General features: G+C 42.8%; 1 protein-coding gene across 2 annotated transcripts in view; it reads left to right on the top strand.

Moving 5' to 3' along the window:
• Positions 1–17,305, top strand: part of LOC121541486 (collagen alpha-1(V) chain-like) — a 152,258-nt gene that overhangs the window by 30,069 nt on the left and 104,884 nt on the right. For both annotated transcript variants that reach the window (XM_041850524.2, XM_045208033.1), the window contains exon 2: positions 15,019–15,186. In XM_041850524.2, coding sequence (XP_041706458.2) covers positions 15,019–15,186 — 168 coding nt within the window. The remainder of the gene's footprint in view (positions 1–15,018; positions 15,187–17,305) is intronic.

Raw genomic sequence — 17,305 nt, forward strand, 5'->3', positions numbered from 1 at the left:
GGCGAAGGTCAAGAGCCATGCATCCTCTGAAACACGACCCTGCCAAGCCACTCTGCTCACTTAACCCGGAAGCCTGCCGCACCAATGTGTTGGAGGAAACACCGTACAACTGGTGACCGTGTCAGCGTGCATGCGCCCAGCCTGCCACAGGAGTCGCTAGAGCGCGATGGGACAAGGACATCCCGGCCGGCCAAACCCTCCCCTAACCCTGACAATTGTGTGCCTCCTCATGGGTCTCCCGGTCGTGGCGACAGAGCCCGGGATCGAACCTAGGTCTGTAGTGACGCCTCAAGCACTGCAATGCAGTGCCTTAGACCGCTGCACCACTCGAGAGGCCCCAGCAAACTTTCTCAGTAAAATGCAAGATTAACTTTAAGCAAAACATTAGGAAATGTAGCTGGTTCCTTTCTTTCTATGGTGAATATTAGAAATATGATGGCCATGCATAGTTTTTTGCAAAAAAAGACCTTGCTTTTTCATTGTAAGCTCATTTACTTATGTGGCTGCCTGCCAAATAGTGTTGAACTTCTGTTGTCATCTGATGACAATGAAGCTATTTTCTGCCGAATGTGTTGCACTAATGTATTTTCTGTGAAGGAAAACTATAGTTGCACGTCCCTGATTACTCTATTGAAGCAAAAAAAACACTGTTGACCTTCAATAAAAAACGCGACCCCTGTCAATACACAGCTGGACTCACCTGCTCCCACTTTCTCCAGTTGTGCTATTCACAAACAAACACAGGACTGGGTCAACTGTTGTGGGGAATTACAGTAAGCTTCATGATGTAAAATAATGTGACAGTTGAAATTAAGAATACAATCTGCTTTTTCTCGTAATGTATTGCACAAGTTGACTGCAGGTATTTACTAAAAAAATAGCAACAGATATAAAAATGTATTGAAAAACGTACAATATATATATATATATATATATATATATATAATTGATGGTATTGAAAAACCATCCTGTGGCTATTTCTAAATACCCTGCTATACGGTATATACGGTATACCGCCCAATCCTGAAAGCCAGTCTCTTTGGCACATGACGTGGAGTAAAGGGAGTAGATTAGCTAAAGGTACCCAGGCTAACTGCCTAACATTTTAAGACATTTATTTTTATTGTTAGAGCGGCCTATTGAGTTTCTGGTCAATATAATGAATAATCTGTGGTCACACACGATAACTGACATTTGTTAGTCACACACGATATCTCAATTGGCCCAAGGGGGGTGGTGGGGAGCTGCATCATTCATGGGGGATGACATGTTTACTGTTGCCTTGTTTATGTTATCCATGTTTCTGTTTCCATGTTAATATTGTTTTGGTGAGCGTGTGTGTGTGTGATGTGCATGTGCGTGTGGGTGTGTGTGTGTGTATGTGAGCGAGAGAGACAGAAACAAAGAAACAGAGACAGAAAGAGAGGGAGGAGTTAGCTAACACTTTCCTGGAACAGGGAGCGGTTCAGATGTATGCAAATGGTCAGTAAATCAGGCAGACTGCTGTAATGTACAATGGTTTCAATGTAGCTGACATTAGTGTGTGTGTGTGAGCAGGAGTGAGAGAGTGTGAGTCCTGTCATTGTGTCTATGTAGTGGGTCGTAATGGGTGTAATGCGTGTGTATGTGCGTGTGTGTGTGTGTGTCCTGTTAGTGTGTCTATGTAGACGGCTGTAATGGGCGTTATGTAGTGGATGTAATGACCGCAGGCTAATCTTAGGGGCGAGTCATATGATTACCAAGCCAACACCCTCAGGTCACTGCTGATCACTACCTGTCAGTCGGGAGGGCAACTGAGTGTTTATTTATGCAGGTGTGTGTGTGTGTTTGCGCACGTGTGTGTTTTTGCATGTGTGTGTGTGTGTGTCTGTATTTTGAGGGTTAATTAAACATGAGCCAAAAGAAGCTGATATACTACTGTGTGTCACAATCTCCTCTTTCCCCTTATAATGCTCAGTCTACATCTACACATCACTACTGGCATCCGTCCAAGTTGGCTAACAGTTAGATAAGAGTTGGATAGGAGTTGATATCAAGATACTCCCACACCCTTCGTCCCTCCCCATCTAGGATGCTGCGCTGCAGGAGGGGGAAGTTCAGTTTCCCACTCTGCCCTGGTTGTTTTCGCTGCCCTGGTTTCTAGGCGACGGGCAGACAGACAGACAGACAGACAGGCGGGTGGACAGAGGGTCAGACACAGAGACAGACTCCATGCTGCTGCTAATTGCTCTTTGTCCTCAGTGCGAGGTCAAGCATGTGCCTCACTGCCTGCAGCCTGGTTCAACCAGCCTGCAGGAGAAGGGAGGGGAGAAACGTGGCTTCGTCCCGAATGGTACCCTATTCCCTATTTAGTGCACTACTTTTGACCAAGGGCTATCTGGTCAAAAGTAGTGCACTATTTAGGGAATAGGGTGCCATTTGGGACGTAGCCAGTGCAAGAAGGAATAATGTTAATCCTGATTCCCGCTCTGTAGAGAACTCACCCTGATTTACTGGACCTGTTGCCTGCTGCCTGGCCTGCTCCCCCAGCAGGGAATGAGACGGTCCACATTGAATGGACTAGAGTCACTCTGAATGGACCTTGGTGTGTGTGTGTGTGTGGGGGCAAGAGAAGGAAGGAGGGAGTGCAAGGAAGTAAAGAGGGAGGGAGCAAGGGAGCCGAGAAGGGTTGTCAACCACGTCAAGCCCTCTTCATGTTAATTCATTTTCACTTACAGTATATTTTATGGGTTAATTATCCCTTACAGTGCTGCTAGAGTACCTCCCTAAACCAGCCCATGTCTGGCAAAACAGATCTATAAAAATGGCCAACAAAACACATACGCTACTTATACAGTACCATAAAGGAGAAAAGGAGAGAGCTGAGTGTCTGCGTGTTTACGCTCCACCCTCGTACTTGATTGATGAATTAAGGTCACTAATTAGTAAGGAACTCCCCTCATCTGGTTGTCTAGGTCTTAATTGAAAGTAAAAAACAAAAACCCGCAACACTGAGCCCTCCGTGGAATGAGTGTGTCACTCCAGGCCTTTTTTCTGTGTCAGTTAGTTCTTTTCCCTGCTGTTCTCTGCTGTGTTCTAGACTGCTCTACTCTGTGGTGTTTCTGTGTGGTACTGTAGCTATGACCCTGTGGCCAGTTTGATGGTTGCAAAGCCATTCTGTGATGGTGGTGGCAGAGCATTATTACATTCTCACTTCATCTCATTTGTTTAAGAGCATATTGAATAATGAGAGCTCTATAGAGTTCTTTGGTCTCAGAGTAAGACATCCCTGGACCCTGCCCAGCCCCAGTCAATCTCACACACAAACAGCACCTCTCTCTCACCTCTCTGGGAGGTGTGGGCTGCGGTCAGCCTGTGTTTACCAAGGGAAACGCTCTGGTCCTAGCTTCAGTTGGGGTCCATCCTGTTCCTGAGGTGTTGCTCCCTCGAGGGAGCCGTCATGCTAAGTAGACAAACACTTCAGCTTAATAAGGTGTGATTGACAGCCATACCTGTGGGTTAGGTGAAGTTTACTGCTACCTCAGGAGGGTCGAAGGAAGGTGAGGGAAGCGGGACTGGAGTTTGGGTGTGTGTGTGTGTGTTTGCTGAACTTGAGTTTGTTCTACTGCTGTTGAATTGGGCTAAACACACATCTGCACCCAGAAAACCTGTGCACACACATATGGGATAGATGTGAGGAAAAACGTGTATTTATTTTATTTATAATCATAAAGGCTAAGCTATTTTAGCCATTGCTTGTCATCAATTAGATCAATGAGAACCGATGTCTCAATGTGCACCACATTCCAGATATGACACATTGTCTCATTCCCATCCTGTGTAAAAGACGCAGGTTTGACTGATCAGACACAGGCAGCAGCAGGACACATTACATTTTCCATCATACCAGCTGTTTTAGCAGACACTGCTCTGTGTCAGTGGACCTAACATTTCTGCCTACTGAAAAAAACATAAATCGGGGCCTATCCATTTTTCTGTATGCAGGGTTTTTACTCTCTGGACAGAGGGAGATGTTAAGTCACCCACCTTCCCTCTCCCTCCTGTCCAGTAAGCAGCTAATTGCCCCTCTCTCCCTCCCAGTAGGGGTAGGAGGGTACACCCCATCCTGCTTACCACAATGTGCTGATGAGAATACCTCTATCACAGGGACTCATCAGGGCCTCAGAGGAAGGCAGAAAAAAACAACCGATTTGTATTGAGAAGAGACGAGAAGAGATTTGTGAAAGGAGTAGATGGATGGATAGAGGGAGAGGAAAGGGGAGATTATGGCGGAGGGGAAAGAGAGAGGGTATCCTGATAACAATGGTTTCCTCCCCAAAAGCTGCTGATTTTTAGAGGATTAGTTTGTGTCAGAGAGGATTAGCAAAACCAAATCAAATCAAGTTTTATTTGCCACATGCGCCGAATACAACAGGTGTAGACATTACAGTGAAATGCTTGTGTCATTTTTTAAAGAAAGTTAAGTAAAAAATAGATAAGTAAATATTAAAAGCAAATAACTAAAGAGCAGCAGTAAAATAAAATAACAGTAGGGAGGCTATATACAGGGGGGTACCGGTACAGAGTCAATGTTCGGGGGCAACAGGCCTCTGCAACAGGCCTCTGCAGGGGTCATTACATGGTTAGCATCAACTGGCTGATCGCAACCAAACTTCCTCCTCCCCTTCTTCCACCTTTTCATCTCCAAGCACTGCTCGATGACCTACACAACAATGTCTTATTTTACATCATGACAATAGTTCACATGATATGCTAGAACTATGTTGGGTAGCCTAAATCTGAAATGACACCCTATTTCCAATTAGGGCTGTCACGATACCAGTATCGCAATATTTTTTCAATGGCAAAAATTCAAACACGAAGCAGACCAAACTCTTTGGTCCTTAAAAAATCTGATGTAAGTCAAATATTGTGTGCTATAGCTTGGAAGATACATAAATGTGACTCTGGATGACACTATAATAATGTTTGTTTCCAACATTAGGGCTGTTTTCCTGAAGAAGTTAAATCTGCTTCGTGTTTTGTTTCCTTGCCATGATAGACGGGTTAGCTGACAACGTCACGAAAATGTTGCTCATGCTTCAGTGGGGCGGAAGTCTGTGTGTTGTTGTGATTCTGGATGGCCAGATAGCTAGCAACTATGACAATAAGCTGCCATGTGGGGAATCGTAGGTGGCTCGTTTCAGCTAGTTTTATCTTGTTATTGATACCATGTATTGTTTTGAGTTGTTTTGACTGATGTCACATCTATGCTAATATGGATAAAATTCACTAGTTAGCTAACCAACAACTGTAACAATGTATTTGAGAAACAAGTGCTCATTGTGCAAATGTATTTATATTTTCAATATATATGTTGTCAACAATCTAAGCCAACCCCGTCAGTTTTGCCCCATAGTTGCGCATGCATCGGTTTTGTTGCTAAACAACCAACCAGTCTATACTAATGAGTATCGTGATACTGGTGTCATCCTCGCCCTATTTTCTATATTGCATACATTACTTTTGGTCAGAGCCCTATGTGACTCACAGTGCACTATACTGTAGGGAATAGGGTGTCATTTCAGACGTAGCTTCTGCATTATTTAATGACTTATGATATGCTAAAGTACCATAATACTACTACTGAGGTAGTCCTATGGCTAGTTGGTCTCTCCAATGGAGCCAGTCACACTGTTTTCTAATGTAATTGCAGTCATCAGCTAATTGCTGCTGTCAGTGTCAAATGTTGTGGCTATTTGCTAAGTAAAGAGCTGTTAGCTAACTGTAGCTGTCAGCTAATTGTAGCTAATTTCCCAGTTGCTAATGTAAGCTTGTACTAGCTGTTTGCTCATTGTAGTTATTGACTCAGTGTAGAGTAGACAAACTCCTGTCTTTACAGTTGAGTGAAAGGAAAGCCAACCCCCCACAACCATTTCAACCCGACCCTGCCTAGCCAAGCCCAAATAGACAGACACGTGCTTCTAAGTTCAGGGGGTCAGATATAACCTTGTTAAATGGCTCTGGCTTCTGGAACTACAGAGCGGAGTTGGACGGGACCTTTAATAAGTATATGGGTTATTTATTGATTTGTTATCTTGTAGGGCTGGGACGATACCAGTATCGCGATACTCGTTAGTATCGTGGCAAGGAAACAAACCACAAAGTGAATTTACCTCCTTTAGGGAAACAGCCCTAATGTTGCAAACATACAAACATTATGTTGTCATCAAGGTTAACATGTATTTATTGTCCAACCTATAACACACAATATTTTACATACAGCAGGTTTTTAAAGGACCAAAGAGTTTGGTCTGCTTTGTGTTCTCAGTATCGTCCCAGCTAGTATCTTGTAATTAGAGACTATAGACAACCCTATGAAGTTGTAGTGCTGATGCTGGGCTAGATGAACATATGCAATGGGGAGAACAAGTATTTGATACACTGCCGATTTTGCAGGTTTTCCTACTTACAAAGCATGTAGAGGTCTGTAATTTTTATCATAGGTACACTTCAACTGTGAGAGATGGAATCTAAAACAAAAATCCAGAAAATCACATTGTATGATTTTTAAGTAATTAATTTATATTTTATTGCATGACATAAGTATTTGATCACCTACCAACCAGTAAGAATTCCGTCTCTCACAGACCTGTTAGTTTTTCTTTAAGAAGCCCTCCTGTTCTCCACTCATTACCTGTATTAACTGCACCTGTTTGAACTCGTTACCTGTATAAAAGACACCTGTCCACACACTCAATCAAACGGACTCCAACCTCTCCACAATGGCCAAGACCAGAGAGCTGTGTAAGGACATTAGGGATAAAATTTTAGACCTGCACAAGGCTGGGATGGGCTACAGGACAATAGGCAAGCAGCTTGGTGAGAAGGCAACAACTGTTGGCGCAATTATTAGAAAATGGAAGAAGTTCAAGATGACAGTCAATCACCCTCGGTCTGGGGCTCCATGCAACATCTCACCTCGTGGGGCATCAATGATCATGAGGAAGGTGAGGGATCAGCCCAGAACTACACGGCAGGACCTGGTCAATGACCTGAAGAGAGCTGGGACCACAGTCTCAAAGAAAACCATTAGTAACACACTACGCCGTCATGGATTAAAATCCTGCAGCGCACGCAAGGTCCCCCTGCTCAAGCCAGCGCATGTCCAGGCCCATCTGAAGTTTGCCAATGACCATCTGGATGATCCAGAGGAGGAATGGGAGAAGGTCATGTGGTCTGATGAGACAAAAATAGAGCTTTTTGGTCTAAACTCCACTCGCCGTGTTTGGAGGAAGAAAAAGGATGAGTACAACCCCAAGAACACCATCCCAACCGTGAAGCATGGAGGTGGAAACATCATTCTTTGGAGATGCTTTTCTACAAAGGGGACAGGACGACTGCACCGTATTGAGGGGAGGATGGATGGGGCCATGTATCGCGAGATCTTGGCCAACAACCTCCTTCCCTCAGTAAGAGCATTGAAGATGGGTCATGGCTGGGTCTTCCAGCATGACAACGACCCGAAACACACAGCCAGGGCAACTTATGAGTGGCTCCGTAAGAAGCATCTCAAGGTCCTGGAGTGGCCTAGCCAGTCTCCAGACCTGAACCCAATAGAAAATCTTTGGAGGGAGCTGAAAGTCCGTATTGCCCAGCGACAGCCCCGAAACCTGAAGGAACTGGAGAAGGTCTGTATGGAGGAGTGGGACAAAATCCCTGCTGCAGTGTGTGCAAACCTGGTCAAGACCTACAGGAAACGTATGATCTCTGTAATCGCAAACAAAGGTTTCTGTACCAAATATTAAGTTTATCTTTTCTGATGTATCAAATACTTATGTCATGCAATAAAATGCAAATTAATTACTTAAAAATCATACAATGTGATTTTCTGGATTTTTGTTTTAGATTCCATCTCTCACAGTTGAAGTGTACCTATGATAAAAATTACAGACCTCTACATACTTTGTAAGTAGGAAAACCTGCAAAATCGGCAGTGTATCAAATACTTGTTCTTCCCACTGTAGCTGTCCTAGCTCAGTTGTAGTAACAGTGGGGGAGGAACTTGTCTGTCGGAAAAATGGAAGAGGAAAGTGGAAGGGGGAGAAAGTAAGGAACTTGTCTGTCGGCCTTGCATTAAAGACCATAATTGGTTAAAGAAAATTGTGATAAATAAAAAAGTATAACAGTTTCATTTCAGGACCAAAGGATTGACAGCCGTCCCATATAGATTGCGAAATAGTTGGGAAGAGATTTTTTACGTACTGATTCCATGGCACATGGTTTATGAACTGATACGCAAAACGACGCTGGATTCAAAACTTTAAATTATTATACAAAATTTTTGCAACCAATAGAATGTTATTTATATGGGGGATACAATCTTCCCAGGTCTGCAGACAGAATCATTAGATCATTTGTTTTGGTACTGTCCATTTGTAGCTTGTTTTTGGTCACAGGTCCAGGAATGGCTGAAGGATTGCAATATTTACCTGGAGCTAACCCTGCAGATAGCACTACTGGGTGATCTGAAAAGTCATAGTCAATCGATCAATAATATAATAATACTTTTAGCAAAAATGTTTATTTTCAATTTACAATCTATATAAACAATGAGAATAGAAGGGTTCAGAACTTTTGTGAAACATCACAGTACAGTTGAGAAATATATGGCAAGTAAAAATCCAATATGGATGGTGTTAAGAGATAGATGGGAGGGGTTGAATGGTGCTGAAGGTTGGGACTAATAACAACTAATAACAACAAAATGACTAATGTAAAACATACTGCGTCCATAATAAGTATATAGGTTGAGAACTTTTGTGAAAGAGCACAGTTTGGGGGATATGGCATGTAGAGGCAAACCGGATGGACATCATGAAAATGATCAGAGAGGTTGAGGGTAGAGGAAGTTCAGGAGTAAAAACAAACAAAATATAATTATTGTGAAATTGACTCTGTCCATAAAATGTATATAGTATGTATAGTATATAAGCTGGAAGTAGAGGCCTAAGCATTGTTGTTCACTAGTTTACTCCAATTAAGGGAGGGGTGGTGGGGTTGGAAAGGAAAATATATATTTTTTAAAGGATATGTATATATATATGTATGTATATGTATTTATATGTATGAATGTGTATATGTATGTCTGTGTATGTATGTATATGTATATATACAGCTCTGGGAAAAATTAAGAGACCACTGCAAAAATATAAGTTTCTCTGGTTTTACTATTTATAGGTATGTGTTTGGGTGAAATTAAATTTTTTGTTTTATTCTATAAACTACTGACAACTTTTCTCCCAAATTCCAAATAAAAATATTGTCATTTAGAGCATTTATTTGCAGAAAATGACAACTGGTCAAAATAACAAAAAAGATGCAGTGTTGCCAGACCTCAAACAATGCAAAGAAAATAAGTTCATGTAAATTTTTAAACAACACAATACTAATTTTTTAACTTAGGAATAGTTCAGAAATCAATATTTGGTGGAATAACCCTGATTTTCAATCACAGCTTTCATGCGTCTTGGCATGCTCTCCACCAGTCTTTCACATTGATGTTTTTTTTTATGCCACTCCTGGCGCAAAAATTCAAGCAGCTTGGCTTTGTTTGATGGCTTGTGACCATCCATCTTCCTCTTGATCACATTCCAGAAGTTTTCAATGGGGTTCAGGTCTGGAGATTGGGCTGGCCATGACAGGGTCTTGATCTGGTGGTCCTCCATCCACACCTTGATTGACCTGGCTGTGTGGCATGGCACATTGTCCTGCTAGAATAACCAATCCTCAGAGTTGGGGAACAATGTCAGAGCAAAAGGAAGCAAGTTTTCTTCCAGGACAACCTTGTACGTGACTTGATTCATGCGTCCTTCACAAAGACAAATCTGCCCGATTCCAGCCTTTCTGAAGCACCCCCAGATCATCACCGATCCTCCACCAAATTTCACAGTGGGTGAGAGACACTGTGGCTTGTAGGCCTCTCCAGGTCTCCGTCTAACCATTAGACGACCAGGTGTTGGGCAAAGCTGAAAATTGGACTCATCAGAGAAGATGACCTTACTCCAGTCCTCTATAGTCCAATCCTTATGGTCTTTTGCCAACCTCAGCCTGGCTTTTCTTTGCTTCTCATTGATGAAGGGCTTTTTTCTAGCTTTACACGACTTCAGCCCTGCCCCTAGGAGCCTGTTTTGAACCGTCCTCGCCTTGCACTTCACCCCAGCTGCCTTTCGCCATTATTTTTGTAGGTCTCTTGATGTCATCCTACGGTTGTTGAGTGACATTCTAATGAGTTGGCGGTCATCCCAGTCAGTAGAGAGTCGTTTTCGCCCTCTGCCAGTCTGTAGCTTTGTTGTCCCCAATGTCTGCTGCTTGACCTTGTTCTTATGAACCGTTGTCTTTGACATTTTAAGGATGGAAGCAACCTGACGCTCACTGTATCCCTCTGCCAGTAAAGCCAGAATTGAACCCTTCTTTTCCTCACTCAAAACTTTCCTTTTCAACTCTTTTGGCATGGTCAATAGTTATTTCTTTATTAATAATACTTTTGAGGTACTATTAGCACTGTTTTTGCCATCCAGCTGGTCCTATTGCAAGAGGATAGTGATGACCACAGCAGTGGTTTTTATACTTTTCCTCGTTAAATAAGATTTGGTTCAGACGATCACCTAATCAGTACCTATTTCAGTAGAATGAGGTGTGCCTGTGTTGGATTCCAACAGACACTGGAATGGAATGGCTGTCATACATGTAGAGATGCTGATTTAAGAAAAAAGTATCTTAATTATTTCCAGAGCTGTTTATGTATATATTTGTAAAAACAATTTTTATTGGGGATTGGAAGTGATGCAGACAATTACATTGATAGAAGTTACAATCTATATGAAGTATTAAAGCTGATCTACCCCCTAAAGAAATAATTTAAAATGTACATGTAAAATTAAAATACAGCGGGGGAGTGGTATGGAGCGTCAGCAAGTCAACTAAAGTTGAACTCTTGACTGTGTTGGATTATGTCCTTATATGGATGTGGGGAACCCTGGATCGGCAGTGGGGTCAGACTAGATGAATGGTGACTATCTGAGGACTAAACAGGGACAGTGAGGAGAGAGGAATGGAGGATATGGCTAGAAGACACACAACAGACACATGACATTCACCAGACACGAATTACTGTAAAACACACTGGCATAACGTTGGCTAGAAGAACGTATAGCCATCATACTGTGACTCAGTGGATTTTAATGTAGTCCGCTACGGTCATAATTCATTTGATGTAGCTAGCCTATACAGAATGTCCTTCCACAATGTTATCCTATACCTACCACAAGGTCCTAAGTGATTTTGGGTGTTTAACTAAGAGGGTTTGGGTGTTTTCAGATGGTAATTTGAGTTCACATCAGTTCGACTTGAGGGTTATAGACAGAGGCCACTGTGTTCAGCCACTGTGTAATCAGGAGAGAGAGGGATGCCCTGAAGATATCGAGCTAGGTGGGGTTTCAATTAGATAAAAGGAAGAAAGCCTAGGAGTGTGTGTGTGTGGTCAGATTGACATATTTTGTTATACTTGCTACTCTATGTTTCATGTTTTATGTTTTATTCACTTATAGAATGAAACTTTGCATTGGTGTGTGTGTGTGTGTGTGTGCGCGCACACGTGTGGAACCTATGTGAGTGAGTACATGTGTGTCTATGTGTGTGACAGTCCTGTCTTGATGTAGTGCCCAGTGGCCCTAGCAATCTGTCAATGTTCTTCTTCTGTGGTGGCTGTCGTGATGTTTCATCCCTCTCCACCTCCGTCCATATAGGCCTTCAGTATCCCATGGGCCTTGTGGCTGTGGGTTTACCGGGAGACCGACGGGCTCTGGGCTGTTGGCAGGTTGAAAGTAAACAGTGTGGTGGTATGGGATTGACAGGGAGCATTCCCAAATGGCCCTAGAGAAAGGGTAGAGTCAGCAGGTTTATGCATTCACAGAGTATTCTATTCTTGTAGATACAGTATGTCCTCTGGAGACTGATGTGGATAAGATGTCAGAGGTATTGTCTATAAAGACAAGATGACTCCTCTTTAAATAAATGCAATAGTTTAGATTTACAATTTTTTTCCCATTGTAAGGGGTTGACTAGTGTTATGTTTTACTTCATTTTGACAGGGGGAACTATCCGACCGTAGTAGAGGTTTATTAGACGAGCTATCACATTTCAGTCTGTCAGTCAGCAATGCCAGTGATAGTAATTCTCTAGCTGGTGGGTGCATTGTGTCACTCTGAGCTGAGGATGAGAGACAAAGCAGTGTCTTCGTTTAGGCCCTTCAACTGCTTCAAGAGGCTCTGTCATTCTGTGGTATGTTGTTTTTTGCCAGGGTGCGTAGGTTTCATGCTGACTCCAATCCCACGTATTTTCCTCTTAGTGATCAGCACACACCCATATGAAAGAGCTCTCTCTCTCTCTCTCTCGCTCTCTCTCTCTTTCTCTCTCTATGTGTTTATATAGTATCAATCTGCATTTTGACCTACCGTGAGTGTTGTTAGGTGTGTTTACATGTATGTGTGGGATAATTGTTCGTGCTGTGTGTGATATGGGTCAGATGCCTGTCCAGATTCAGATATTGTAAGAGCGCACATTTTCAAAGCTTTCTGTAGCTAGCTGACAGTGATGCAATGATATCAACAGCGGTAGAGGATGTGGAAGTTATGAAGGAAATTATTCCCCCTACAGCTGTGGAGGGTGATGGTGATCGATGGTCATGTGTGTCTGTAGTGGGTTTGGATCTGGAATTTTGTTAAGAGCTGGAATGGTTTATTTGAATTGATCTGTACTGTACTGTACTAGAGAGCCCTGTGTAATGACCTTCAGCTGGAGTCTGTTGTGGGGCTCCCTCCCTCCATCCTTTCTCTCTCAGATGGTTGGGGCTATTGAAAGCTCTGCTCTGAACAGACTGATTAAGTGTGTGTGGTCCTGGCTGACCGGACACCCGATCCTCCCTGTTTTACCTGTGTGTGTGTGTGTGTGTGTGTGTGTGTGTGTGTGTGTGTGTGTGTGTGTGTGTGTGTGTGTGTGTGTGTGTGTGTGTGTGTGTGTGTGTGTGTGTGTGTGTGTGTGTGTGTGTGTGTGTGTGTGTGTGTGTGTGTGTGTGTGTGTGTGTGTGTGTGTGTGTGTGTGTGTGTGTGTGTGTGTGTGTGCGTGCGTGCGTGCATGCATATTTAAAGAGAGCCTTTCTCAGCCTTACTGGAGTTGTTCAACAGAACACAAGAATGCAAACACAGCGCCAGAGAATGTGTGCTTTTGTCTTTGTTTTGGTTCTTTAAACGGTTCCTTCTATTGTTTTACTACATTCAAATCACCTCCCTTTTGTATTGGCTCCCTCTACCCCTCACATAGACCCTATGTTGTCCCTATATTTGTCCATCCCTTCTTCTGTCTCCAGACCTTCAGTGTGTGACTCTGCTCTGAGTTGCACTGGGCCTTTGCTCTATGCTCTGGGCAGCAGCCTCGAGGCAGAGACCATTGCAGCATCAGTATGCTGTAAACAAATAATTTTGGGGTCCTTTCAATGATTTGTTCATTTCATTTTACCAAAACATTTAAGTAAGCATTTTAAGTGATTTAATTTACTAAACATTTGATAATATTTCTCTATACTTTTAGAGGATTGTGGGTAATTCAAAGTTTTCTGACTTTATTATTATTTTACACAATGTTGTATGCATGTCTGAAGAAAGAAAATTATTTTTCTGTATTAGTATTAAGCAGCTTGTAAGAGGTGTAATGGCTCATGATGAACGGCTATCAAAACAGTCAAGCACATTGATGTTCAATGATGAGACAACCTATTCCCACCAGCACGGTTCTTAATGACGGAGGCAAATGCAGCACTCTGTAATGCTTGCAGTTTGTCTGCAGTTACTACTGGTGGACTGAGCACTGTGCTCAATAAAGTGGGTTAATATGGCAAATTATCAAATACATTACACAATGGTAAACATTAAATGTTTGTGAAACACTTATATTTTCAGTTTACTAAATAATTGTGTTACTTCAACTCATATTTAATCATATTATCTCTAAATCCAACACATTTTTATGCCTATTATTAATTCCCTGGACTTTATTTGTGTAAATTCAAACAACTTATTCAAGTTTATTTTACTCAAAAACATAGGATATTACATTTACTCAATAATATTGTGTAAATGTGTTGCCTTAATTTTATTAAGTAGATTCAACACTTCATTTTTTACAGTATAGCATCTGTCTGCAGACACAGCTGTTTGTTCATGGCTTGTTGGGGTTATTTTTGCCAGCAGGCGTAGGGTCAGGGGTGGGGTCAGGGGTCCAACCAAAATGTCACACCCTGTCCTGACCCGACCATGCTGCTCCTGCTCCTGCACCTGCCCTTGTGGTGCTCTGGAGGCCTGCGACTGTGCTAATTGTATGTTTGTGGGAAGGAAGAGGGAGGCAACTGGAGCTTTAGTGTGTAGGGGATGAATGGATGGAGAGATGGACTCTGTCATGTCTCTAGTCCATCATAGCATCCACACAATTTGCATAGGTAGAAGTTGCCTTTATCCCTTATCCAAGTACAGATATTTTAAACCCCCTAATGGTTGAGATTTGGAAATTGGGCACATTAATCTGATCCTAGATCTGTGTTTAGAGTGTAGAACACACTCACAGTTTAGGGTGTTCCTATAACTGTCCCCCTGTCTCGTAAATGAAAAGGATGGCGAGAATAGGGGTCAGAGGGGAGTGGATAGGAAGAAGGGGTCTGGAGTGCACCTACTCTACTGTAAGCAGGTCCCAGTTAATGGTTAGTGAAAGGAGGATATGTTTATCTGTCTACAGTCTGAATAATTGGGTTACTTGGAGTGGATACTGACTGTCTCTCCTGTTGTGGGGGGCTTTTAACACTGTGGGTGGCATGGCTTTGTGCTGTGGTAGACTTTATTGTGATTATTGAGAGATGCGAGTCTGCATTTGAAATGAGTGTCTTTATATGAGTCTAATCTACAATCTTTCTCTCCCTCTTTCCCTCTGTAGTGGAGCCAGCGGACCTCTTGAAGATTTTAGATTTTCCCAGTTTACCTGACGGCGTTACGAAAACGACAGGTTTCTGCGCGCATAGGAAGTCAACAAAAGGAGCCGATGTGGCCTACAGAGTATCCAAAGAAGCCCAGCTCAGTGCCCCCACCAAACAGTTGTACCCTGGTAAGTACCTGATCATGACCATTCACTGATTGGTTGATCTCCTTTGACCTCTAAACTGAAATGATACCTGTTCCTTTCTTTCATGTCTTCCTCACTTACTGTATCTCCTCTGATCGTCCCGTCCTCTACTACTCCAATGTACAGATTACCTTGTTTACTGAAATATCATCTAATGCTTTTAGCTTTTAAGATTCCTCCTATCCTGACTCGTGTTAGTGGGATGCTAAAGATACTACCTAGCTAAGTTTGTTCTTATTGGCTGCTTGTGGCCTCTCCTCTACTAAGTATGTTCCTATTAGCTGCTCAATAAAAAATAAAAAAACTACTGTAGAACACTGGTGTAGTGTTCTGACCTGCCTGAGAAGTCCCTGACTTTTCCTCCCACCTGTGCCATTCCTCCCATCCCCTCACACGCCCTGCTCCCCTTCCAACTAGCTATCTGTTTTATTGGCAATTGCATCATGATCACATGCTAGTTTACAGCACTGCAGATTGGGTGGGCCAAATGTGCAGACTCACCTCCCACTATAGACCTCCACACACACATAGACATCAAAGATGGCGCCGTACTGTATGGCTGCTGTTTTGCAAGCGCCGACCCAACTTCGCTATTTTTGATTCTTTTGTCGTTCATTTTTAGTCTATTTTCACGTAATGTATCAGCTATTATTTCTTACAACCGACAAGAACTCTTGAACATCAGATCGGCAGGTACTTACCTCAATTCCGGCTTCTACTTCGACTCATCTGCCCTGGGCTCTCTCTGTAATTCCAACCCAATATTTGGGCTACCCAAGAGGAAGTGCCGGCGTTACAGAGGCAAGAGAGGGGGGGTCCTGGTGAGATTAAGGCAAAGGGAAAACTGGCCACCTCTTCCCTCCATTCTACTGGCGAATGTACAGTCACTTGATAATAAGATGGATGACCTCCGATCGCAGATTCGCTACCAATGGGACTCTCGGAATTGCAATATTCTTTGCTTTTCAGAAACACATATTTCCTGTATATAGTATGCTTACTTACTTACTTACTTTAATGGGTATTTCATATTTCCTATTCTTATTTCTCGTGTGCTTTTTTTCTAGTAATACATTGTTATTGATTATTGCATTGTTGGGTTTTGAGTTAGCAAGAAAGGCATTTCACTGTACTTGTGCATGTGACATTAAAACTAGAAACACACACACACACACACACCATGCTCACAAACAGTCTCCCACCGCCACCTCTCCCATGATCTCTCAATCCTTCATGCAACATAATTCACTTCAGTAAGCATTAGCTCTGTTGGAGTGTTTGGATTGAATTTTAGCCAAACTCTATAGACCTGTCAGGTTGTGGTTGTTTCAAGCCTTTTGGCCTTACATGAACAGTTCTGGTGCCAAGTTTCAAGCTTCAAGTTTTAATGTCACGTGCACAACTACAGTGAAATGCCTTTCGATCATTGTTGAGTGACTTATATTTATACTCCAATGTCCAAGATCAGCTCAGCATAACAGCATGCCTCATAACCAGAGGAGGCTGGTGGGAAGAGCTATAGGAGGACGGGTTCATTGTAATGGCTGGAATAGAATAAATGGAACGGTATCAAACATACGGAAACCACATGTTTGACTTCATTCCATGTATTCCATTCCAGCCATTACAATGAACCCGACCTCCTATAGCTCCTCCCACCAGCCTCCTCTGCTCATAACACACACAGACTCTCTCGCTCTCTCTCGCTCTCGCTCTCTCTCTCTCTCAATTTTTCTTTACAATCCTCCTCACGTCTGTTCCATCTGTGCACATCTGCATTGAATAAAGATGGAGCTCGTTCTGTTTCTAATTCAGACACACTGAAAAAGGAAAGAAGAAAATGAGCAGACAGTCATAGAGGCATACTAATTCTTCCATTTTGGAAACCTCAGGCTCAGATTCAGTGGAAATCAAACTCCAGTAAAATTCATAGGTCTGGAAGTGGTGGCAGGATGGAGAGAGAGGCAGACGGAGATGGAGGGAGGGGAGGGAGGAGGGGGATCCACTCTTCCTCCCCTTCTATTGTGCTGACGTGGCTCTGGCTTACTGTTCTGCGGTGCACAGCAGCACTCTTTTTCTCTGTCTTTCTTTCTTTCTCCCT

The sequence above is a fragment of the Coregonus clupeaformis genome, chromosome 27 (assembly GCF_020615455.1).
Source record: "Coregonus clupeaformis isolate EN_2021a chromosome 27, ASM2061545v1, whole genome shotgun sequence".
In the NCBI taxonomy this organism is placed as follows: Eukaryota; Metazoa; Chordata; class Actinopteri; order Salmoniformes; family Salmonidae; genus Coregonus; species Coregonus clupeaformis.